The sequence below is a fragment of the Mauremys mutica genome, chromosome 5 (assembly GCF_020497125.1).
Source record: "Mauremys mutica isolate MM-2020 ecotype Southern chromosome 5, ASM2049712v1, whole genome shotgun sequence".
Taxonomy (NCBI): Eukaryota; Metazoa; Chordata; order Testudines; family Geoemydidae; genus Mauremys; species Mauremys mutica.
The window spans coordinates 67547210-67574261 of record NC_059076.1 but is presented as its reverse complement, the minus strand read 5'-3'; the positions used below and the strand labels follow the sequence as shown (position 1 = coordinate 67574261).

General features: G+C 41.6%; 1 protein-coding gene across 1 annotated transcript in view; it reads right to left on the bottom strand.

Annotated features, from left to right (window-relative positions):
- Positions 1–27052, bottom strand: part of RAPGEF2 (Rap guanine nucleotide exchange factor 2) — a 307928-nt gene that overhangs the window by 55297 nt on the left and 225579 nt on the right. The window contains exon 7 of the mRNA XM_045019477.1: positions 15553–15684. Coding sequence (XP_044875412.1) covers positions 15553–15684 — 132 coding nt within the window. The remainder of the gene's footprint in view (positions 1–15552; positions 15685–27052) is intronic.

Here is a 27052-nt window from a genome sequence, read left to right as displayed (position 1 = left end):
TGATGCTAAATGAGGTTGCATGTACCCTTCTAGAGTGAGCCCTTGCCCCATGAGGAGGAGGAAGTTGTGCCAACTAATGGAGTAAGACTGAAAGACTCTGAGAGGATACAGCTTGTCCTCACACTCATTCTGCTTTGGCAACCAATAGTCTGGGAGATTTCCTGATCTGTTTCATTCTCTGCAGGTAAAATGCCAATACTCATGTTGAGGGAATGAAATCTCTACTTGCTAGAGGCATGGGGCTTCAGGAAAAACACAGACATGTGATTAACTCATTTTTGTGAAATTTCTGAACTATTTTAGGAGTGAATTTTGGGCTTAGGTGTAGCAAGACTTTGTCCTTGTGGAATATTGTGTATGGTGGATTGGCCATTAGGTCCTCATGTTCACCCACCCTTCTGGGCAAGGTGATTGCAATGATGAACATGACCTTCACTGACAAGTGAGACACAGAACACATACCTAATGGTTCAAAGGGTGGCCTAGAGTGCTGAAAACACGAAGTTAAGATCTCCATGAGGGTTGTCTCCCTCCCCAAGCAGCAAGGTTTTGATCAGATCCTTCAAAAACCTGGCTTTACTGGATGAGTAAAGATCAAGTAACCATCTGTTAGCAGGTGACAAACACTGATTGGCCAGATGTGAATCCATAGCAGGCTACGGGAAAGGCCTGTCACCTTGAGAGCAAGGAGATAATCCAAAATAGCAGACTTATCCATTGTTTTTGGTGACAACGTTTTGCTAGATCCGGACAGAAAAACTTATCCATTTGGCTAACTAATATTTCCTGGTGGAGTCCTTTCTGCTATTAAGAATGGCTTGCACAGCATGAACGTTTTCAGTGTGATGCCCATCCAAATACCAGGCCATGAGATGAAGAGACTCCGGGTTGGGATCCTGGCCTTGCCATTCTCCTTGGTCAGAGATTCAGGAAGGAATGAATGCTGATGGGCAAATGGGTTGACATTTGTCAGGAACATGGAAAAGCAGAACTACATAGGCCATTTGGAGGTGATGAAGATAACTCATACTCTGTCCTGTTCAATCCTCCATAGAATCTGAGAGAGCTGTACGATGGGAGGAAAGGCATAGTTCAAGGAGAGCACCCCCTCTGGAATACTGTCATTGAACTCCTCTGGAGCAGTATATGTTGCACTAGCTGTCTGCTTAGCAGGCAACAGGTTCCAAGTGGGGGTTCCCCGCTGAGTGAAGATGTTATCCACTACTGAACTATGTAATTCTCACTTGTGGCAAAATGCCTGCTGAGGCTGTCTGCCAACGAGTTTTGGGCACCCAGAAGTTAGACTGCACACAGGGTGATGCGGTTCTGGATATACCAGTTTCATAAACAGACCACTTCTATACACAGGGGAGGGATCTCACCCCTCCCTGCTTGTTTATATAGAAAATGGTTATTATATTGTCCAATATTATCAGGTCATGCTGGGAGCGTATGAGTGGTAGGAAAAGTTTGAGGGTCTTTCAAACTGTTCTCAGTTCCAGAAGAGCTATGTGCTTTCTGGCTTTGTGAGGTCTTAGAGTACCTTGCACTGTATAATTGTCTATGTGGGCTCCCCAGCCTATCAGAGTTCATCTAATCATCTTGTTGAGCCCGGGGGAAAGAAATGGAACTCCCACATACACAAGTCCAGGCCCCTCCACCACGTCAGTAAGGCCCTGACCTTGAGGGGATTGTTCCTATGGTGTTCATGCTGTGCTTGCTCCATGTATATACTGTTTAGATCCAAGCCTGCAGGCCATGAACATGGAGTCTGGTGAATGGCATCATAGACGTACATCACACCATATGCCCCAGGAGAGGCAGACTGAGATTTAAGGGCTATGTGTAACTAGATCTATCAGAGTGCCCTTGGTGTGAAATCTGTCCTTGGGGAGATACGCCTTCATTCTGGTCAAATCTAAGGTTGTTCGTATAAATTCTATGGTCTGAGTAGCAGTCGAGTTAGACGTCTCTACGGTTGCCCAGATCCCAGGGATGTTAGATGGTGGAGCTGCCTCATCTGATCTGAGCAAAAACTCTGCTCTCTTTACAAGGACAAAGTAGTACTTTTCTTCCCTCTTGAGGGTAGGAGCATAGGTAGCCAGTGTGAGCCATACAGCCACTGACAGTTCTAATTTGGTTTCATTTACCGAGCTGGATCCCTTAGCCTGTAGGATATCCAGGAGCTTATGCTGAGAATCCTGGACCTCCTCTAAGAAGATCTGGAGCTATTTCACCTTAACAGCTCCTGAAATTGTCTACAATCATCTAGGGGAGATGGTGAGGCTGGAGCAACTGCCTCATCAGATGATGAGGATGATACCCTGGCTGGTACTGGTGGATTCAGCTCATCTTCCTCTCCTTCCATAGGCTCAAGAGGCAGTCCTGGTTAACACTTTGGAGGAGAGCAGTGGTAAGACTCTTTGCTGGATCACACAGATTTCAGACAGCATGCATAAGTGGCACAAGGGACCCAATAAGGCCAGTATGATGGGTCAAAAGTAGGTTGTGGTGGTCTCCAAAGCATTGGGTACCATCAGTCCTGAGGAAGTGGTCCCTGCTGGTGTGACAGAGGCTAGTTCCAAGAGACCCATGATCTCCTCTCTAGGTTGATCTCTCTAGGTGGAGGTGAAGCTGGTTCCTCTGGTAAGTCCAATTCTCCTGACAATTAAAAGGTTGGATCAAGTTACATTAGCAGTGCTGTTGGTCCCCATGAGGGGAAACTGTGGCTAGTTTCCAGAAAGGAAGATAGAATTCTTCAGAGTACTTGATTTCCCCTGGTGTTAGTATCTGCTTGGTGAGTATCAGTCCCAATAACAAGAGGAGGATGAAGATATCCTCTGGAGCGATGTAAGTCACTGGCCCCTTCGGAGGCTTATCTTGTCACTCCGTACTGCCAGGCAGATTTAGATGTCGGTTCCTTATGGAGCCGTGACAGTACCATCAGTGAATGAGTCTCAACCTGGTGTTTTTTTGACAGCACCAGCAGTTCCCAGTTCTTCAGGAACCAGTGTTTAATTTTAGTTAGTACCACAATTGGTGTTGAAGGTGATGCAGAGAAGGTGATGCAGTGCCAAAGAAACCTTGTTTCTAGGTGCCTTCTGATCATGCCCATAAGGATTAGGAGGACCTCCTAAATCCTCCTCTCTTGGGTGCAAAGGCTCATCCAGCTTGGACAAGATCGGGGATGGATCTCTTGTCTTAGAAGATCCTGGAAGGGATCTGTTTTTTTGTTTGTGAGAATGCCCCTTACTCATGAGAGGGCCCATATGAAAGTTTCTTCCTTCTGCTAGCTTTCCGGGCTGGAGTCAGACACAGTACTAGGGGGCATGTGCCTTAATGATTCTAGGTGGGGTATGGGGGCGGCCTCCTCAATCTGGGTCTGACTGACACATAACTGTGTGCTCAGAAAGGTGCTTCTGAAGCCAAAGTTCAGCCACATTTATCAGGGAAAACAGCAGCAGATATTGCACTTTAGCCAAGATAGGAGCTTCTCTGAGGCAACAGAGCAGTGGTCCCCAAACTTTTTACCTCATGCCCCACCTTGAGCCTTGTCCACACCCACTGCCCTGAGCTGGGCTTGGGCTTGGGGCCATGGCTTCAGAAGATGTGCGGGGGGCACAGACAGGGGTAAGGGAACCACGACTGGGGCCACAGCAGATACTGGGATCGGCCGCCAGGGCCAGCAGCCAAGTCTGGGGCCAGGAGCTGGGTGGCGCTCCCTTTCTGCCCCACGGGGGGCTGACCCCCCCCTTAAAATGTTCCACTGCACACCCCACATTTCGGGGACCTCTGCAACAGAGGCACTGACTGAAAAGGAGGAGACGATAGTTTTTGAAGCCTGTATCCTAAGTATAATTTAAATCCCGTGCTGGGAGACAGGCAGGGTTCCCACTGTACGGATTCTAACACTGACTAACTGGGGAACTATAAAAACACTAACAAAAAACCCCCATAGACTATAAAACTGAACATTTACAAGAAGAGAAAGGATCAACTCTGGATACTGGAGAATTCCAACTCAGGACATGTAGCGATCAGAAGTACCTGGAGAGGTAGTTCACCCTGTCCCTTATGCCTTCGGTGTGGAGCATGAGGAGAGCAGGGACACTGGCACAGAGCAACAGAAACTGCTTGCAAGAATTCCCTGATCTCAGGAGCATGGACCACATGCATACCCCATAGCAGAATATACATAGGGACCAGCACTCTAAGAAGAAACATACACACCCCAATTCTGACATTTTAGCAGGTGCTCTCATGTAATCAATTAGAACTAGAAAACACTCATTCATACCATCTAATAATAAACTATCTTTATAAGGATACAGGTCATTAATCTCTAATATTACCAGTTCATGAGATCCATTCAAATTCATGTCACACTAAAGGAATAAAAAACAAGAGCAATCAGCTCTTTAAAAAAAAAAATCACTCTACCCGTCAGGGATAGAAATATTTTTGCTGACCACTGCAAACACTTTGAGAAATAGTAATTTCCTCCAGTCCACCCCCAATACAAGAATCCTACTCTGGTGACCAAAAAGAAAAAACTCAAGATCAACCATTTAATCTTTTTTTTTTTTTAAAGTCTCTACAAAAGTACCTAAAATTAACTGCTCCAAATAGGGAGCTTCAAAGACAGTTTCAGACATCTTTTTATCTGAAAATAGACATTTGACAGAACAGTAAATATTTACTCATCTCAAGCAGTCCAAGACATTACCAGGTTGGCCACATCCAAATGCTTGCTTTTGGAAAGGTATACTAATTAAAACTAAAGAATTGCCTGAAGAATTTTTCACACAACTGAATTTAAATGTAACTTCACAACATACCTCATTAGTGCGTGCTTCTAGATATCAAAGAATCTGCAACCAGATGCAACATAAAATGTATCTGTGAAAGCAGGTTTTACAAAGGTAATTAATCTCTTCTACAGCTGAAATCAGGGGTGGATGAATGTACAATATCCCCATAAGGAATAGAGCAGCAGGCCTTAATTTATTAGCTGCTATCACCACAAATTAGAAACTTGACACTGATTTTTAGAATCAGTGCAGCTCTTAACTTTGTTTTAAAAAGTAAACATGTAATATATAGGGTAAGTATTGTCACCTGTTTTCTGTAATGGAAACTGCTGGATGCCCTTGTAAGGTAATATTACTAACCTGATCTCTCACCTGTGTACGACAGCAGTAGCTCCACCTGAGTCAATGGACAGAATCAGGCCCCGTAGCTTAGTACATTAAGATCTAAATAACAAAATCTATAATTTATTTATTTAACTAAATTCTGAAATCTCTGGAGTGTTTACTTTCAACTATGTCATACTATATGTGAATCCTATAAAAGAGGTTGCACTTATAAACAAGGTCAGATTACTGTTCAATATTCTTTATGTAAAATAAGCTTGCCATGCGACATCACTGCTAAAATGTCCATCTTCTAACCCACTGTAAATTAGAAAACAAACTAAATTTTAGACTAAGGGGGAACCTGACAATAGTCTTCAGACATGGTAAGGGCTGGTATAAAGAGGATGATGATCAATTGTTATCTATGTTCACTGAAGAGAGGACAAGCAGTAATGGGCTTAATCTGTAGCAAGGGAGATTCAGGTTAGATATTAGGAAAAACTTTTTAACTAGGGTAGTTAAGCTCTGGAATAGGCTTCCGAGGGTGCTTGTGTAATCCCTGCCACTGAAGGCTATAAGAACAGGCTAGATACGCACTGGTCAGGGATAGTCTAGATTTACTTGGTTCTGCCACAACACAGGGGGCTGGAATAGATGAACTTTCAAAGTCTCTTCCAGCCCTACATTTCTATGACTCAAAGCTATTTAGGCCAGAGATTGAGTTCTACTGTGTGCTTGACAGTATAATGATGTTCCTGATTTGATGACTCAGACACAGTAATAACTGTGGTCTAGCTAAGAACAAAGGGCAATTCACAAATACAAATTTAACCAACTATATTTTGTAGAAGTAGCAAAATGTACTATTTTATATTAGAATGTAAATATCTTTATCAGATTTTTTTAAAATAATGAAAAATGCCAAAAGCAACTGATTAAGTGTAATTAAATAATTTCTCCAAAAAATGATGACAAAAATATAACTACTAATTAAAATAATTCCATAGAAACAATAAACACTCAAAGTGGGAAGAATTTTAGTTTTCCCTCAGAACACACCTAACAAGTTTGCACATGCCAAAACATATATTAATTTACTGTCAAAATACAGTTGTGTATTTTGGTCTCCTTGCTAGAGCCACTCCAGAATTTCTTCAAAACTACATTGCAGACAATGTGAAGTCCTTCAAACTTAGTGGATTCAGTTTGACATTACAAGTTTGCAGGATCCTCTTGCAGGCATATTAAAACCTTTCAATTGATCTGTTTCCAGATTTGTGTCTTCATGAATGTGTTATGAGGTCAGGGGAGTGCCTGTGTGTGTACATGAAGATGTGTTGTGGCAGTGGCAGGTTTTCCCATGTGTTGTAAGGGAAACACTTGGACTGGTCCCTATGAGTATGTCTATACAGCAAAGAAAAACCCACAGCTGGCTTATGCCAGCCAACTTGGGCTCCCAGGGCTCAGGCTGCAGGGCTGTTTCATTGCTGTGTAGAATTCCGGGGTCAGGCTGGAGCCCGAGACCTGAGCCCAGACATCTACATAGCAATGAAAAAGCCCCGCAGCCTGAGCCCAAGTCAGCTGGCACAGGCCAGCCACAGGTTTTTCTTTGCTATGTAGACATACCCAGCAGTTTCTTTCTAAAATCTACTGGTTTCTGTCAGGGCCTAAAAAATCCAGAAGGCACCATGCAGATATCATATAACAGATGTTAGACTTCCAAGATGTTCATGATCAAACTCCACAGAAGCAAATGCATTCTGTAAGCATGTTGTCCTCTCTGACTAAAGACCTGGGAAATTTGAAAAATAAATTAGCTTTCTAAAGACATTAAAAGCAGGCTACAATTTGTTTCATAACAGAAACCTGGTGACAACCTAAACTGTGAAGTGAACAGTGCTTCTCCATAATCTAAGGTTTCTAGACAAAGCCATTTTAAAGATACGTCTTTCCAGAGAAAAGTAGAAGACTTTTCCAAAAGTGAAAAGTCCTTTCCCATCCACCACAAAACAGTTCTATATCTCAGGAAGCTCTGCCCAATGAACCTTAAATAAAAAAAGAAAAATTTCAGCTGTGATGCAATAATTCATGACAAATTTTAGAAACAGGGGAAATTTGGGGTCTGGAGGACCTCCCAGATAAGTGGGAAGCAAGGAGGACATATAGGTAAACTCTCCTGTCCAGAACTAAGAAGCCATCATAAATCCAAGCATTTAGGTTGGGGCATCTCCTGCAATAGCTCTGCAGAAAGTGATTGGACTGTGATGCAAGCAGGCCCAAAAGGGGAAAGTTGATGCAGGAAACAAGACTCCGAAATGATGAAAGACTTTCCCACTGAATAACTATTCCCCTGGATAAAGAACGGATTTGCTCAACAGTTAGCCTGGGGCACAGAAAGCTTTCCCAGATGAGATGTTCTTCTTGGACACTTGGAAAAGAAGAGATGACTCCAGCAACAGGGCTTTGCCCTCTGTTTAGTCTTGTTTGTTGAGACAGACAACCATCACTGGGTTTTCTGCTCTCATAAAAGTGAGGTGGTCTTTTAAGAACTTCTCAAGGAACAGAAGGGTTAGCAAGATTGCCTGCAGCTCCAAGATAGCTTTGTACATCCTTAGTTCAAAGGAAGACCCTTGTCCCAAGACAGTCTGCTTCAGGTGTGCCCTCATCCCAGGAGACTGGCAATAGCTAGATGAAAATCAAAAAGATCTTGAAGGGATGACCTTTCAGGGTGTGCTTTTTGAACACCACCAAGAGTTTCTCTTCTGGACCACCTGGTTGGAAAGCTACAATATCTAATGTATTACTATGAAGTTCACTCCACATATATCATCTAAACAATACATGTATGTCATATGTGGATTATACAGTGTTGTAACCGTGTTGGTACCAAGATATTACAGGGACAAGGTGGGTGAGGTAATATCTTTTATTGGACCAACTTCTGTTGGTGAGACAGAGAAGTTTTTGAGCTTACACAGAGCTTCTTCAGAGAAGATCTCTGTGTAAGCTTGAATAAAAGATATTACCATGCCCACTTTCTCTTTCTAGTATGTGAATTATGGCTATCAAAAAAAAATTTCTCCATGAATAGCTGAGGATAATGTGAATGATGCAACACCATGAAGCTAACAGAAATATAAATTTTCAGTCCACTCAATAAGTCATACTGATACAATTATGTAATGATTTAAGCAACTAATCTGTTATAGGAGTGAGTTTGTTTTTAGCTGTATTCTTACTTCAGAATCTAAAAGAACATGCTCCAGGAAGACTAGTCTTACCTCCAGCTATCTGACAATTTGCTTTTTTGAGGTAGCACAACATACTATTCACTAACACCAGGTGTATGTCACACTACAACGCTGACTGCCAAAGGCTGATCTGTTTTATTAAGGTCTGAAAGTGACAGTGTGTTTCGTACTTGTATACTACAGAAGCAGGGTTTGCAAAGAGATGGGTTACATTAGTTACCTTGACTTAACAGATTTTAAGACTTTTGGTTCTTTTTTTGAAGAGCATTTTTTGGTGGTGGAGTGCATTTCTTTTTTTCCTCTAATAGTCATAATAGTAAGAAACAAGCTCACATCTTGAAAAGTACCAAGGGATGTGTGTATCCTGGGAGGGTCACAAAAAGGATGTTAGCAGTTTCCTTTGCTGTTCCAGACAATCTGGAGCAGATGCAAGAGGGCATGTCAGGCTAACAGGAAGCTGTGCAATCTGATTGCAGGATAAGGGAAAGAAATGCTGCCAAGAGAAAGAATCTAAAAACAGTTTCCACCTTTTCAAAACAGGGGGAGGGGAGAAAACAACACAGAACCCTTATAGTCTCAAGTTTCTTGATTTCCAAACTTGGCTTGTCAGCCGGCAGCATAAACCACAGGTGTTGATAAAGGAAGCAGTTATTGCATGTGAGAAGCAGTAGTGACAGGCAGTTTTCCAAAGTCAGCACAAGACAGAAGTGGGTATTACGGTATAGGCTCATGTGTGTGCCAAGAACAATCTCTTAACATACAGTTTCCCCTCCCTCCCCAAAAAGTAACATTAAATAGTATGGCACTTTATAAACCTGCTTCCTGAACTAAGGTATAAAACAACATTAAGAAGTCTTATTCAAAGCACCTCAATGATCTCTATCTCAGACGGAGTCGGAGAAAAGATTACATATGATCATCCTGGCAAGTAATATTTGTCTTAAATGAATTTATCTTTCATGTGCAGCACTTGACATATAAATTTAGTCATGACATTAATACTGAAACAGGAATATTCTAAGATCAATGCTGAAAGCATCTGATGATTCAGCTTCATGATTTATTCAAATTAAAAAAGATCTATGAATCTATTTTCATTACAATCAGCAGCTCTTGAGGCCCCACCACCACCACCTTGTATTTGCTTCATAGCAAATACAGAGCTACAATTAACTGAGAAAATGTGCGACACCATACACTCAGATTTGCAGTAAAGGGCTAGTTAATAATATACTTCACAATTAAACAAAAGAGAAACATTTTTATTGATTTGTATTACCCATTTGAAACAGAAGGCCTCTTTAACCCAACAATCTTGCTAAGAAGTTCTTTACAGCATTATCTATTCTAGAAAATGTATACATGTCCATTTTAAAGACAAACACCATGATACGAGCTCGAACCAGAGCAAACAATACTGATAACCTAATGCCCAGTATATGATCAAAACAAAGATACAGTAACAAAGTTTAAGTAAGTATAAGTTTTAGTTTACAATATTTTGTTTTTAAATAAAAATGGAGAGGATAAAAGTGAAGGTAATAGTCTGTACTTATGAGAGACTAATTGTACTAGTGTCTCAGTTCTAACCAGTATTTTTCATGGTTTATAAATCTTTGACTTGATTCAAATGAACTGCAGCTGCAAAAAAAGAATAGTAGTCTTCTAACCTGAATATGTATCCACTGCAGCAAGATGCCATGCTCATTTCCCTTATAAACTAAACTAGAGGTGAGAGATTAATGATTTACCCTCAACTGTGAACAGTCATAACACATACCCTATTTCTACCCTGTAGAAAATAAATGAAGTATGTAAATGTTGTAGAACAGTGGTTTTCAACCTGTGGTCCACAGACCCCTGGGGAGCTGCAGACTATGTCTACGATTTCCACGGGGTCCGCACCTCCATTTGAGCTTTTTAAGGGTCCGCATATGAATAAAGATTGAAACACACTGGCATAGAATATCTATCTTGAAGATCTATGCATAAGAATGCACATCACTGTATCTGAGTGTATACACAGTTTTTTATTTGGAAAAAGCACAGCTTGAAGAGTTTTTGCACAAACTCTTCAAAAAATAAAAAAATCATGGAGTAATAGTCAATTTTATATTTTCAAGTTATCTGAATTCTTTATTAAATAGTGATTATGGGTTATTAAAATAACAGTTTGGAAAATTTATCTCATTAAACGGTAGACTGAACAAATTTGTACCAGGACATTTTTAAAAAATGCATAATTTTAAATCTCGTTTAAAAACAGGCACACAAGAATAATTGCAGCTTTCAGGTTAAACAATTAAGACAATATATTCCTTAAAATATAACGAATAATAATGTACCTGGAACTAGCAGATTAAAAGATTAATTTAAGAAAAAGTATTAGAAAATTTCATTTGAGAAAAATCACATGGATTTATAGGTATAAAATCATTTGGAACTAAAAAACCATCAGCAACGAGTTATAAATTGCTGAAAAAAGGTAATTACAAGAGAAGTGCTGACACAGCACTAACTATAGCAATTCCCCCCATCAGCATTTCAAAACTCAGAATCCCCAGAATGAATGATATTTTTGGCTATTCACAGACTGAAATTCACCCCCGCACAGAAGGCCTGGCACTTCACTTAAAAGCAAACTTCAATGGGGCTTAAGCCTTGCATAGGCCCCTCTGCACCAGGGTAAATTGCATCCGAAGAAGTGGGTATTCACCCACGAAAGCTCATGCTGCAAAACGTCTGTTAGTCTATAAGGTGCCACAGGATTCTTTGCTGCTTCATTCCCTACTGCATGAGCTTTAATTTTTCTTTCCCGGTGGAAAAGATTTGACACACATGAATTTGATAGGAAGAGATACATTATTTGTAACAAGTGTCCACAAAATCAAAATGGCTTTAATGTCAATGATCACTTTCATAAATTACTACTTATTTAAGCACAGGCTATGGACCTCCCTTAGCATAACTAAACTAGCCTCTTAAGTGAGGCCTTTTAACAACTTCATTTACACTGATTGGCTTGTGCAGGATTCAGAATAATATTAAATTTGTATGTGAAGGATTTTTAGATTGAGTTTTTTCATGTTCTAGAATCTAAATAAAAGTAATCAGCCTCATTTACAACAGAGCATTTAAAGAGTCCTGGCTGGGATCTGCAAAGGAGCCTAAAGAAATTAATTGCCAAAAGGCCATCCCTAACTCCCTATGGTTCATTTGAAACCCCAGCCAGATGCTATGTAAAGGTAATTCCATTACTGCAAACTTAACTTCAGCAGATAAGTTCCACGCACTGGAAAATAAACTACAGTACAAGCTCTGTTATCCGGCACTCAATTGAGCAGAAAGCTCAATTAACTAGCATTTCTGATATATCCCAATACAAATCTTCAATCTAGTAGCTGGGACTAGTATACTGCCCAGCACATTATGCAATTGCATATTCTGCACTCTACTTTTATGCAAAAGAGGCAGAAGACAAGTAAGCAAGCTGATATCAGGGATTTATTTTAAAAAAGCAGCTCCCAGGGTGTGTAATAGGGTCATAATAGGCCCAATCTCCTACACCTTCTACATCTACAATGATAATTGATGTTGATAATGATGACCCTGAGGCACTGCAAGATCCTGAAGTGCCTTCTGAATCATCAAAAAAAGATTAAATTATGTTCAGTATAGTTTTAGTGTGAAGTGTATTTTTAGTGATCTGGGTGTACGCCATGCACTGCCCATAGTGATATGTAGTGTCATAAGAGAACCTACTGTACAGAAAACTTTAACTGTATACAGCTAAGTGCTTCAAGAAACCAATCACTCTGCAGTGCAGAACTACTACTGGATTGGTGAGTATCTGTATACTATTTTATACTTTATTCATTTTATTGTATACTAATTCTTTGAAAATACTCTCAGTTAACCAGAATATTCAATTAACCAGCAACCGCTATTCCCCCAACATGCCAGATAACAGAGCTTTTATTGGGGGGTAACTATTCCTTTGTAGCTTCTATGAACATGGGATTTTGAATTCCATGAAGCTGAATGTGGGGAAGATCTTTTGGACAAGATCTTTCATGACCATTAAAGAGCCATTGATATGGGTTGGCTTAAGGCTCTGCCAAAAGTTCACTGCCATTGTTCAGTGGAGTACCTATGTCCATGTTGTATACCTAATTTAACCTGCAACTAGCTCCCAGAGACAGATGCATTCCATTGCTATTATGTGAATAGAATTTGTAAGGCACTTTGGAATCTTTAGAATAAAAACACACTTACACTGTGAGACAATGTATTAATTCCCCAATTCCACTCAGTATATTCCCAAATCCTGACCCAGAGGCACCATTCTCTTAGAGAGGCAAAAATTCTGATTTTGAAGGTAAATTCACTGTACTTGTTCATAGAGAACACGTTGGCTTGTATTATGGTCATTTCTCTAGATGCTGCCAAGTGGCTCTGATAGTTACAAGTAAACATTAACACCAGGTCTATACGGCAAAGTTTTATCAGCACAGCTATGTGGGATAGGAGTGTAGGGAAAAAACAAAAACAGCACTCCTAAACTATGTCTCCTTTACACCGCCTCCCACCACTCCGCCCAATATAGAGGGACAATTATACCAGCATATGCTGCATTTTCACTAAAGGGTTTTGCTGGTATAGTTATACCAGCACAGCCTTTGTAATGAAGACTAGAGCCTGGTCTACACTAGGCGTTTAAACCTGTTTTAGGAGCGTAAAACCGATTTAACGCCACACCCATCCACACTGAGAGGCCCTTTATATCGATATAAAGGGCTCTTTAAACCGGTTTCTGAACTCCTCCCTAACGAGAGGAGTAGCGCTAGTATCGGTATTACTATATCGGATTAGGTTTAGTGTGGCCGCAAATCGACAGTATTGGCCTCCGGGCGGTATCCCACTGTGCACCACTGACCGCTCTGGACAGCAATCTGAACTCGGATGCAGTGGCCAGGTAGACAGGAAAAGCCCCGCGAACTTTTGAATATTTCCTGTTTGACCAGCGTGGAGCTCCGATCAGCACGGGTGGCGATGGAGTCCGAAATCAAAATAAAAAAAGAGCTCCAGCATGGACCATGCGGATGTGATCGCAGTAAGGGCAGGCAAATCTGTTCTATCAGCGCTCCGTTACAGAAGACGAAATTCAAAATCATTTTTAAAAAATCCCCAGACAGACGCCATAGCAGGGACTCAGCGCACTGCTGCGTGACAAGCGTAACGGAAAGCCAAAGAATCAAATGGACGCTCATGGACTGGAGGACTCAAGCTATCCCACAGTTCCTGCAGTATCCGAAAAGCATTTGCATTCTTGGCTGAGCTCGAAATGCTTCTAGGGTCAAAAACAGTGTCCGCGGTGGGTCAGGGCATAGCTCGGCAATTTATGCACCCCCCCCCAACCACCCCCAGAAGTGAAAGGGAAAACAATCCTCTCTTGACTCTTTTACATGTCACCCTATCTTTACTGAATGCTGCAGATAGACGCGATGCTGCAGCACTCAACACCAACATCCTTGCTCCCCTCCCCCGCCATGGGTGGCTGATGGTGCAGTAAGACTGATACCCATTGTCATCATCAGCCTATTGGCACATGGGGCAGTGCAAAAGGACTGGTAACCATGCCGACTAGTATCCGTTAGGTCTATCAAGGGCGCCTGGCCCTAATTTTTCCTGGTAGATAGTACAGTATGGCTGGTAACCGTCCTCATCATAGCAACAGGGGGCTGAGCTCCATCAGCCCCCACCCTTCATGTGTAAAGAAAAGATTCAGTTGCCCCTGGACTAGCAGCGTGATGCTGGGCTCCTCTCCTCCACACTTCTTAATGTCCTGTCTGGACTATCATAGCAGCCTTCCACTCATTTCTCACTAACAAGTCACTGTGTCTTATTCCTGCATTCTTTATTACTTCATCACACAAGTGGGGGGACAATGCTACCGTAGCCCAGGAAGGCTGGGGGAAGAATGGAATCAACAGGTCGGGTTGTTGCAGGAGCACCCCCTGTGAATAGCATACAGCTCATAATTTCTGCTGGATCTGACACAGAGCAGCTGTGCTCTCTGGTTCTATGATACAGTGGTTCTCTAGTACACTTGCCCAAATTCTAGACAGGACTGATTCTATTTTTAGATACCAAAAAGGAGGGATTGACTCAGGGAGTCATTCCCAATTTTGGCTTTTGCGCCCCTGGCTAAGAGCAGCCAGGGGCACTTATGACAGCAACAGATGGTGCAGTGCAAAAGGACTGGTAACCATGATCATCTTTTTACCAATTTATGGATTGGTAGATGGTACAGTATGGCTGGTAACCATCTCTGCTGTCATGCAAAAGCAAAAGCATGCTGCTGTGTAGCGCTGCTGAATCGCCTCTGTCAGCGGCATCTAGTACACATACGGTGACAGTCACAAAAGGCAAAACAGGCTCCATGATTGCCATGCTATGGCATCTGCCAGGGCAATCCAGGGGAAAAAGCCGCGAAATGCTTGTCTGCCGTTGCTTTCCCAGAGGAAGGAGTGACTGACGACATTTACCCAGAACCACCCGCGACAATGATTTTTGCCCCATCAGGCACTGGGATCTCAACCTGGAAATTCCAAGGGGCGGGGGAGGCTGCGGGAACTATGGGACAGCTACGGAATAGCTACCCACACTGCAACACTCCAGAAGTCGATGCTAGCCTCGGACCGTGGACGCACACCACCGATTTAATGTGTTTAGTGTGGCCGTGCGCACTCGATTTTATACAATCTGTTTTACAAAACCGGTTTATGCAAATTCGGAATAGTCCCGTAGTGTAGACGTACCCTAGACCTAAGTATTACCTTAAAAAAAATAGGAGAATGTGCATCAGATTCATTAAGTTACCAATATGAGTTACCTTTAAATGTTAGACTAGTATATGGATCAAAATCTCAAATTGCTCCATTTTCAAAAGAAAAGGTACGTCCTTGTAAATAATTTGATTTTTCTTTTGTTTCACTAGATGAATATTGATAAAAAGCAATGAAATGTATATTCAACATTAGGTACGTCAAAATACCTACATTACAGTTCATGTAATCACTTCTAGGCTGACATTTTGGAATTAAAATATTTATCTTAAGAAAACTGTTTGAGGAGCTGGTATTTATGAAATACTGTCTTACCTGGTAGATATCAGAAAGGCTGCTGCTTCCAGAATCACTAGTGATGCTACATCCTGAGTGACTGGAGGTAACGTGGGTCACCTGTGGGTGGAGACTGTCAGTAAGATGCAGTTTTGTGAAATCTGCAGGAAGCTACAGATAGGGTAGAAAAAGCAGCATTACAATATAGATCAGGTATGCACTCCAAAACGCATTTAAATTGTTCATGCCACATTTTACTCCCTGCCAGGATCAAAAGCTGTACAAAACGTATTAAGAAGGCCCTTGGAGTCTGAGGATACAGCTTGCAACTTTAAGATTTACAGTTAAATTTGCTAACAGTTCAACAAGTATCACAAGTGTTGGAGGAAAAAAAAAAGACTTGCTTCAATGTAACAAGAGATACAAAGACCATATCTAAAAACAAACACTGATGAATAAAATGCACTTCAATTCCAATGCTATGTTTAGATATAACTAAATTCCGTGAGAGCCTTTTGTCAGTTTAAACAGTAAGGGTTTCTTGAAGGATGGGATTAGGAATGACCAATGTTATATAGTAATTCTTCACTTAACGTTGTAATTATGTTCCTGAAAAATGCAACTTTAAGCAAAACAATGTTAAGCGAATCCAATTTCCCCATAAGAATTAATGTAATTCTTATGGGGGGGGGGCAGGGGTATGTGTGTTAAGTTCCAGGGAAAAAATTGTTGCCAGACAAAAGACATTATATGCTGTTTGACTCTCAGCTGTGACTAGGGTAAGTGAATATCCTCTGGCCCCAGGGTGAGGGTGTGGGCCAACAACACCCCCTCTCCCCCAGGCCAGCAGAGTCCTCCCCATGCAAGTTCTGAGGGTTTGGGCTCGATAGAGGAGCCAGGCAGAGCAGGCAAGCTGCAGCACATAGGAAGGGACACTGTGCTGCATCCTTCCCCAGCACCCAAGAGGGATGTCTCTACTGGCCTCTGAGCAGCAGATCACACAAATGCCTGCTCCAGATAAGTCACTGCCCACCCTCCCCCACACTGGGGAGACCAGTCATCTCCTAAGGCAGTGGTTCTCAAACTTTTGTACTGGTGACCTCTTTCACATAGCAAGCCTCTGAGTGAGACACCCCCCCCTTACAAATTAAAAACACTTTTTAATATATTTAACACCATTATAAATGATGGAAGCAAACTGGGGTTTAGGGTGGAGGCTGACAGCTCGTGACCCCCCCCATATAATAATCTCACGACCCCCTGAGGGGTCCCAACCCCCAGTTTGAGAACCCCTGTCCTAAGGGAGCCAATCTGCCGGGTTGCATGATACGCTCGGGACACACAACACAGAGGCACTGGGCCTCTAGATCCCTGCAGAGCTGGAGACATCCATAGGCTTCTGGCAGACCTTCCTCTCAGAGCGGCAGCTAATCCCGAGAGGAGCAGGTGAAGGGAGCAGCAGCAGCGATCTCGCGAGAGGAGAAAGCAGCCCTGAGGCAGTCGCTTTGCTGGGGCAGGCTGCCCTCAGTGGCTGCAGCGTCTGGGAGCCAGTCAGAGGCAAGAGCCGCGAGTGATGGGGTCCCAGGGCAGCTTGGTGCTAGCGCAAGGGGTGTCTCTAGGTGCAGGAAGTCTGGCGGCAGATCAGCAGTTCGCTCTGCTACTGGGTGAGTAAACCTGCCCTGGGCAGCAGGGGAGAGAGCCTGTAATCCACAGGTACTGACTTTTCATACTGACTGGGTGCTCGACCCTCAGCTCTGCCCCAGGCCCTGCCCCCACCCCACCTCTTCCCACTCAGTTCCGCCCCCTACCCCCAACACACCACGTCTTCAGTCTTCCCCTCTCCCTCCGAGCCTCCCTGCATGACGCGAAACAGCTGATTGCGGCGGGCAGGAGGCGCGGGAGGGGGAGGGAGGTGCTGATCTGGGGGAGGGGGGTGGAGGGCATTAGAACATTGTGCAACTTTAAATTAGCATGTTCTCTAATAGAACAGTGACTAAAACAAAAGAACTTTAACCAGGATGACTTTAAGTGAGGAGTTACTGTAAACTTTTCAGTAGTAAAGCACTTTGAATATGGATTTTCTATACCTGTGTCACTGAAATCAATTATTATAGCACAAGTAAAACCTGCTTGACTCAACTATCAGTCACTCTTTAAACCATAAACTCAGACAACACATAGGAAACAAAGCAAAACTAATAATTTGCAGAACTACAAAAATTATTCAGCAATCAACGTAAGTGAACAATTTAAGCAACTGCAGAATCCTATTTGGTCACATTCCAATAAAGGAATAGGCATTGCTGTAATCACTTCAAACACCACCAAACTGATTAAAACCCTAGCAACTTAAACGGTTTACTCACCAAACAAGCCCTTATTCAACCCTAGCTGCCCTCCATTACCTACATTTAAGGTCCATATTTTAATGTGGTTCCATGTGTGTAGCTCCCATGGAAATCAATGTAAATTGTGTATAAAAACTGGTAGTTCACTAAAGGCCTTCATAAAGCGAAATAACAGCCAACCTAATTACAGTACAATCTGAAGAAATATTTGAATAGTTGTTCAGTCATATTACTGAAGAGCTAATATCCCAATCCTACCTAACCAAAAGCATAAAAGTCTATTCCCCATTTACACCATAATACACATTGCAGACAGGCAATTTAAATATTGCATTTTTTGTAAATATATACAGCCAGTAAATATTAAAATGATACTGGATATTTAAACCATTTTGTGTGTCCAGCAAACTCTATTACAGCGGTTTTCAAACTTTTTTTCTGGGGACCCAGTTGAAGAAAATTGTTGATGCCCACGGCCCAACGGAGCTGGGGATGAGAGGTTTGGGGTATGGGAGGGGGCTCCAGGCTGGGGCAGGGGTTTGGGGTGCTGGAGGGGGTTAGGCGGCTGGGGTGCAGGAGGGGCTCCAGGTTTGGAGGGGCTCAGGGCTGGGGTGGGGGTTGGTGTGTGGGAGGGGCTCAGGGCTGAGGCAGGGGGTTGGGGTGTGGGAGGGGGGTCAGGGCTCTAGGCTGGGGATGAGGGGTTTGGGGTGCAAGAAGGGGTTCCAGGTTTGGGGGGCTCAGGGCTGGGGCAGCAGATTGGGACATGGGCACAGACTTACCTCTAGCAGCTCCCAGTCAGTGACGCAGCCAGGGAGCACCGCAGACTGCACTGCACCCCGGAAATGGCCAGCAGCAGGTCTGGCTCCTAGGCAGAGGTACGCAAGTGGCTCTGCAGAACTCTTGCCCGCAGGCACCGCCCCCCAGTTCGTATTGGTCAGTTCCCAGCAAATGGGAGTGCGGAGCTGGTGCTTGGGCAGTACGCAGAGCCCCGTGGCTCTCCTGCCTGGATGCAGGACTGCTGTTGGCCACTTCTGGGGCACAGCGCGGTGTTGGAACAGGTAGGCACTAGCCTGCCTTAGCCAGGCAGCACCACCGACAGGACTTTTAACATCCTGGTCAGCAGTGCTGACCAGAGCAAGACGACCCAGCACCTTACATGCCACGACCCAGTATTGAGTCACGACCCACAGATTGAAAAACACTGCTCTATTACATATTTCAAATTAACAACAATGTTATTATGGGGGCATTGATATGAACTCTATAGTTGAAGTTGCTTTGAGATTTTCACTTATAATAAACAGGACTAAACTTCTGTTTCACAACTCAGTGTTTGATTTAAGTCTCCAAATTTGGCATATTAACTCTTCAGAAGGCAACTCAATTTACCATAATTCTTTTAAATAATATTTACTCACTTCTGCCACAAAAACATTTAAAAAACCAAAAATGATCTGTATTCAAATTTGCTTTGTATTGCTCACAATTCTTTGGAACCCTCTAGCTAACCAATCACAATCTGCACAAACTCAGAACTTCTCACACCGTATCCTGATTGGAGCTGTGTAAATAACTGATTTTTTGGTTTGCTGGCTGAAATGAAAATTCTGGAAAATATTTCAGATGAGCCCAAAACAAAAAATTGTTTTCGGTTATATACAACATTCTGTTTGATCTGAAATGAACTGTTTAATTTGAGGCATTTATACCTTTTTTTCTATTAAAAGTAAAGCTGTTGATTAATCACAGTTAACTCATGCAATTAACTAACAAAATTAATCACGATTAAAAAAATTTATCATGATGAATCGCAGATTTAATCACACTGTTAAACAATAGAATACCAATTAAAATCGATGAAATATTTTTGGATGTTTTCCTACATTTTCAAATATATTGATTTCAATTACAACACAGAATACAAAGTGTATGGTGCTCACTTTACATAATTTTTAATTACAAATACTTGCACTGTAAAGATGAGAAATAGTATTTTTCACTCCTCATACAAGTACTGTAGTGCAATCTCTTTATTGTGAAAGTGCAACTTACAAAAGTAGATTTTTTTGTTACATAAGTACACTCAAACACAAAACAATGTAAAACTTTAGCGCCTACAAGTCCACTCAGTTCTACTTTTTCTTCAGCCAATCGCAAAGACAAACAAGCTTATTTACATTTACGGGACATAATGCTGGTAAATTATTATTTACCATGTCACCTGAAAGTGAGAACAGGCATTTGCATGGCATTTTTGTAGCTGACATTGCAAAGTATTTACGTGCCAGATCTGCTAAACATTCATATGTACCTTCATGCTTCAGCCACCATTCCACAGGACATGCTTCCATGCTGATGATGCTTGTTAAAAAAATAATTACAGTTGTGACTCAACGCGATGGGGAATAATTGTATGTCTCCTGCTCTGTTTTACCTGCATTCTGCCATATATTTCATGTTACATCAGTCTCAGATGATGACCCAGCACATGTTCGTTTTAAGAACACTTTTACTGCAGATTTGACAAAACGCAATAAAGGTACCAATGTCAGATTTCTAAAGATAGCTACAGCACTCGACTCAAGGTTTAAGAATCTGAAGTATGCCAATGCAGAAACTACAAAACCCGGACCACTAAAAAAGAAAATCAACCTTCTGCTGGTGGCATCTGACTCAGATGATGAAAATAACCATGTGTCGGTCCGCTCTGCTTTGATCATTATTGAGCAGAACCCGTCATCAGCTTGGACGCATGTCCTTTGGAATGGTGGTTGAAGCATGAAGGTACATATGAATCTTTAGCCCATATGGCACATAAATATCTTGTACCGCTGGCTACAACAATGCCATGCAAATCCTGTTCTCACTTTCAGGTGACATTGTAAACAAGAAACGGGCAGCATTATCTCCTGTAAATGTAAGCAAACTTGTTTGTCTGGGCAACTGGCTGAACAAGAAGTAGGACTGAGTGGGTTTGTATGCTCTAAAGTTTTACACTGTTTTATTTTTGAAAGCAGTTATTTTTGTACATATTTCTACTTTTGTAAGTTCAACATTCATGATAAAGCGATTGCACTATAGTTTTGTATTGGATGAACTGAAAAATACTACACCTCTACCCCGATATAACACGACCCGATATAACATGAATTCGGATATAACATGGAGGCTGGGGCTGCACACTTCAGCAGATCAAAGCAAGTTCGATATAACGCGGTTTCGCCTATAATGCGGTAAGATTTTTTGGCTCCCGAGGACAGCGTTAAATCGGCGTAGAGGTGTATTTCTTTTGTTTTTTACAGTGCAAATATTTGTAATAAAAATAAATATAAAGTGAGCATTGTACACTTTGTATTCTGTGTTGTAATTTAAATCAACATATTTGAAAATGTAGACAACATCCAAAAAATATTTAAATAAATGGCATTCTATTGTTCATCAGCGCGATTAATTGCAATTTTGTAACTTGCTTGATAGCCCTAATTTAAAGTAAAATACATTTGAAAATGTCATTCACAACACCCTTAGAGGAGGTGGTGCTGCCTCCCTCACACCTTATAGCCACGTGTCTAGATTTCTTTGACATGAAGGAAAACGCAGAGCACTCACATGTCCAATACAAGCTCTCAAAAATCTTAATACCCCTTTGTGAGAGTTTATGTTATTTTTTAAAGTAATAACAGCTTATGCAACAATTGCTAATATATCCAAAATCCAGTAGATAATGCAAACCAGCACAGTCTGAACCTGAGTAAGCCAATCACCTTCTTTTTTCATAATTCCTTTTAGATAGCTTTGCTACTAGCTACAGAATTCCCTTCATCAGCATTTGTACAATTCTCCTCAAGTCATAACCTCTAAGGACCAATTCCAAAAACTCTGACCAAAAGTAGTAGTTAAATAATATTCAATTCCGGAATGTACAGTGGTTAAATCTCAAAATATTTTATGCGAACAGCAAGTCTTTAGTTTTTAAGAGACTCAAAGAACATAGGCACAAAGACCGCAGTATAATTGATAAAATATGGTGTAAATCAGGGGTCGGCAACCTCTGGCACGTGGCTCACCAGTGTAAGCACCCTGGTGGGCCGGGCCAGTTTGTTTACCTGCCACGTCGGCAAGTTCGGCCGATCGCGGCTCCCACTGACCGCGGTTTGCCATCCCAGGCCAATGGGGGTGGCGGGAAGTGCCACAGGCTGAGGGACGTACTGGCTGCGGCTTCCCACTGCCCCCCATTGGCTGGGACGGTGAACTGTGGCCAGTGGGAGCCGCAATTGGCCGAACCTGCCGATGCGGCAGGTAAACAAACTGGCCCGGCCTGCCAGGGTGCTTACCCTGGTGAGCCGCGTGCCAGAGGTTGCCAACCCCTGGTGTAAATAAAAACAAACCTCCTGAATTCCTAATACTTTACTAATGTAGGCTACTATTTATGCGTATACTCCAGCATCTAGTCAGTTCTAAAGGAGCATATTAGAAAGTTCTCCACACAATTAAAGTAAGGTAATTAAGGGATTAGAATATTTCCAAATAAAAAGTCAATCTGAACTAATTAATATCGTACCTCTTCATTCTAACTTTTCAAGAGAATTCAAATAAAATTATATCTATTACTAAAATATCAATTCTACAAAATTAGTCTATGTAGAAAAAATAGTACACTGATTATACAGTAACTCCTCACTTTAAATCATCCCGGTTGACGTTGTTTCGTTGCTGATCAATTAGGGAACATGCTCATTTAAAGTTGTGCAATGCTCCACTCTTACGTTGTTTGGCTGCCTGCTTTCTCCACAGCTGGCAGCCTCCCTACACCCTCTCCCATCCACAGCGCCTCCCGCCCGCCGGCAGACCCCAACTATAGTACTATATTGTATGTACAGTATGTTTGTAAACACATAGCACAAGCACATAACTCCCTCCCCCCCAGCATAGTATTAAATTGCTTATTTAAAATTGTTTAAAATGTATATAATGCCTTTTGTCTGGCAAAAAAAAATTCCCTGCAACCTTAAACCCCCCCATTTACATTAATTCTCATGGGGAAATTGGATTTGCTTAACATCGTTTTACTTAAAGTCGCATTTTTCAGGAACATAACTACAACGTTAAGTGAGGAGTTACTGTAGTAAAATTCACTCAGTGCTTTTTTTGGAGTTCAACACAACATGCTTATACATTAGGACCTTTCTTATTCCAAGATGTAATTTTCTTTAGACTAAATCTGTACTTTCCAAGATCTAAAATAATTTAAATTAAGAGGACTGCAACTTTTACACACATTCTATGTGCTTCTGAATAAAAAATTACGGTGTAGTCCCAGGGCCAAGGTTGGTGAGTCAGTTTCAGAGAAAAAAAGATTGTTTTTTTAAACTCATCCATCTATCAAAATATTCATAATTTTGTCCCACTTTTACACAACAAGCACGGTACTGTATCTGGAAAAAAATATTTTCTGTGATGTAATCTAAGGGAACACCGGCAAAGGCAATTTCTTATGTACTACTGGTCCTTTGTGGGAGAGGCTTCTCACATCTTTTTTTCCCTTGAATGTTCAGAGGTATTAGAGAATGTGAAAGAATATATGGCTGACAGAATTGCACAGAGGCAATTTAGGAAAATCATTATAGTATCCACTCTTACACATATGTAACTAACTCTGACATATCTTTATTACACATGCACCAAATTCAGTTAAATTTTTACGGAGTTGTTGACAAGTTATCCATTTTCACACCAAATCTACCTGACAGAGAACCACACTGGTTACCTAGATAGATTTTAAAAAATTAAGATTATGGCAAAATGCAGGGGAAAGTCTACTGCCTATAAGATACTTGAGAAAAATAGATTCCTATTGACTAAAGGAAAGATGAGCCCATGAAAGTATGTCTATTAATTTTCTATTAGAGATTAATGTAAGTCAAAATATCATTTCGCATGCACAGAATAAATAAATGTTCAAATAAAACAATCACCCAGCTAATGGAGCATGCATCCCATTTCAGAGAACTCCTTAATAGAATCAGCACAATTTCTTTTTAAAAGTGTAAAATTAAATAGTATTTTTTCCATTTTCTTTACCAACAATTATGTGAAATTATTGTTCTTGGGACAAAAACTATCTCAGACATGAAATAAAGTGTTATACCTTTAAACATATAATCATATCAGTTTTTGCTGATACAGACTAACACGGGTACCACTCTGAAACCTTCCTACCCTTAAAGCAGTATTTTATCACCACCACTCTCAAAGTGAGTTACTACTTAAGTGAGTGCAAAACCAACAATTACTTCTCTCTATAGATGTTCCTCCTAGTTTAAGAAGAGCATGATCTTTCTCGTCCTCTAGAACATGCCTTGTCTATGCAACAAAAGATAGGACTTGATATATTCTGTATTCTAGATCATAATGGACTTCACCCTGGGTTTCTTATTCACTAACTTCAATGTCACCTCTGGCCGAGTAAGGAGCTCAGGATCGGGCTCTTGCTGTATATTTCTTCATATTTGTTAATACTATGCTTCCAAAAATATTACAAACACAATGTAGGATATCAGATAAATCTGAAAATTTACAGTTAGTGGGACAGGGGGAAAAAAACAGCAAATATGCACTTGCAGTGTGATATAGTAATAGAAAAGGCCAATGCAATTTTCTACTACATAAATAGTCCTCTCAATGTCTTTGGTAAACACCCACACGTAATGTTGCATTCAATTCTAAGAACTAGATTACCAAATAAATAAAATAACAGGGACAAACAGGAAAGAAGTTCAGCGAAGAACAAAATATACCAGGAAACTTATGAGGAACTACCTTATGATTAAAAAGATTGAAAGAGTTAAATTCATATAAATTGACTAATATACAACTAAGGGGTGGAGGAGTGCTAGAGACATGTTATTAGCCTAATGAGTATCAAGAAAAATGTCCAATTACGAGGTAGAATCTCCTCCTTAGAGAAATGATGGAAACTTCCATTCCTTGAGATATTAGTCTCATGATATTTGGTGCTTTTCTTCAAGTTCCAGCTCCTGGAGTCAAGTGATTTTATGAACATCTCAGCTTTTGTTTTAAAAGAAAGACAGGAGGAGGAAAAAAGGCTCAAAATCCAACAAAGAAAAAACTATTTTTTTAAAAAGTTTCATGATTTTTAAGGCAATATCATGATTGTTTGGGGTTTGATTCATGATTTTGAACATCTGGCATTGTAACAGATATCCTACACTAAACTCGACAAAAATACTAGAAAATGTACAAAACAATTCTGCATGATTGGGGATGGAGAGAGAAACATGACAAGGGATTTTTTTTATCTTTAACTTTTATGATCACAACATATTCCAAGGGTGCCAAACTGCAGCTCTTGAGCCACATGCGGCACTTTTACAGTTAAACTGCGGCTCCCTCCATTCCTCCTCCATTCTCTACCTACCAGACTGTGGTGGGGAGCTTGGGGCTTCTGCCCTGTGGCACCGGAGGGGGGGGCACAATGGGGCTTCTGCTAGAGACAACTGATGCCTACGGGGGGGGGTGTCACAATTTAAAGGTTTGCCCCTCCCAACAGCTTGAGTCTTGCCCTCAGCTCACCCTCAACAGCCCCTCCCCGCAGGTTCCAGGTGGTAGCTCTGCATAGAGAGGCCACTGCAAACAGCTGGAAGCTGCAGGGAGGGGCTGCTGTTTTAGCTCCTTGGGAGAGGCAGCAGCAAAAGCAGAGACTCTCCCAACAGCTCCCCGCTGTTTGCCACTGCTTCTCCCCATGGCCACAGCTCCCAGCTTGCTGGCTCCACCAGTTGCTGTGCAGAGAGGGGATCTGGTAGCACCATGTGATCGAGTGGGGCCAGCAAACCCTGGCAAAAATCTGAGGGGACCATGTGCTCCTCCACCCGTCCCCTCTGGCTTCTGCCCAGCAGGGAGGAGGGTCTTGGAGCTTCAGTTCCGTGGGGCGCACCTGCCGGAGCTTCAGCAGGAGCAGGGCTGAGACCCCAAGCCCAGGCTGAAGCCCCAAGACCCCCGTCCCTGCAGGGCTGAAGCTCTAACCCCACCACGCCGCACTGAGGCTGAAGCTGTCTCATTGAAGAAAAAAAATATTTTCTACAAGATGACATTGGTCAAATAGGGAGGGTATTAATGGTTATTCCATATTCCTTTCTCATTGCTACTAAAGGAGAAAGAGAGGAGGATGAGCTGCAGCATATGATTATTTTTATGATTTGTATTGAGATAGCACTGTGACTCCAATCAAAATGAGGCATTGTATGAAGACGGTAACATAAAACATTTCATTGTTTGATTCTTCCACAATGCTAATACACTTGCTTGTCACCTATAAGAAAACATTTATAAATATTTGGTTTGTTACATTAACCTAACCAGCAGAAGCTAAATGAACACTACCCAAACTGCGGGAATAAGTGACTGTAATAAAGATGATGGGCATTAATCTCACTGGCTACTTCAATATAATTCTTTCACTAACCAAGGGAGACATCAAGGGAAACATTAGTTCTATGGTTCAGTGATTTTAAAGACAGCAGTCAATATAAGTAATTACAGAATAATAAACTAATTTATATTGATTTTTGTCTACAGACATGATGCAGACTGACATGTGCAGTGCAGTGTTAAATTTAAAATAAATATTTAAGTTATACAAGGTGTCCAACAAGGATGCTACTCCCTAGTGAGTCTTTACTCATTATACAGCTATATTGTGCACAGAATTTGGTATCATCCAAAAATGGAACACTCAAAATTAAGACCAACACACTGAATGATCATTTTTAAGCAAGTTTTTCATCTCTCTCCTGCACTAATAAACTTGTATATTATATACACACTATAAAAAGAAACACAGATGTTGAAATTAAACCAATGGCTTATGGCCAGCTGATCTAGAAGCTATGCAAACAGTATGAGGAAAGCTTGAGTTCTTTCCATCTCAGGTTGTTCAGGGCTGAAGACTGCTACATACTATGCACCTCGTGCTCTGCAGTAACCTCTATGTAAACTTAGTGGTCTGAGTACAATTTTCCTCAGCCTGAAGGACTGACCGGGTGTGGGTGTGGGTGCGATGGTAAAGTAATTTAACAGGGTGTATTCAGGGTGAGAAGAGAGTTCTTGTGAGCTCTAAGGAGTAACTTTCCTCCAGGGACAATTTATGAGGTGCACCACTGGAACTCAGTAAT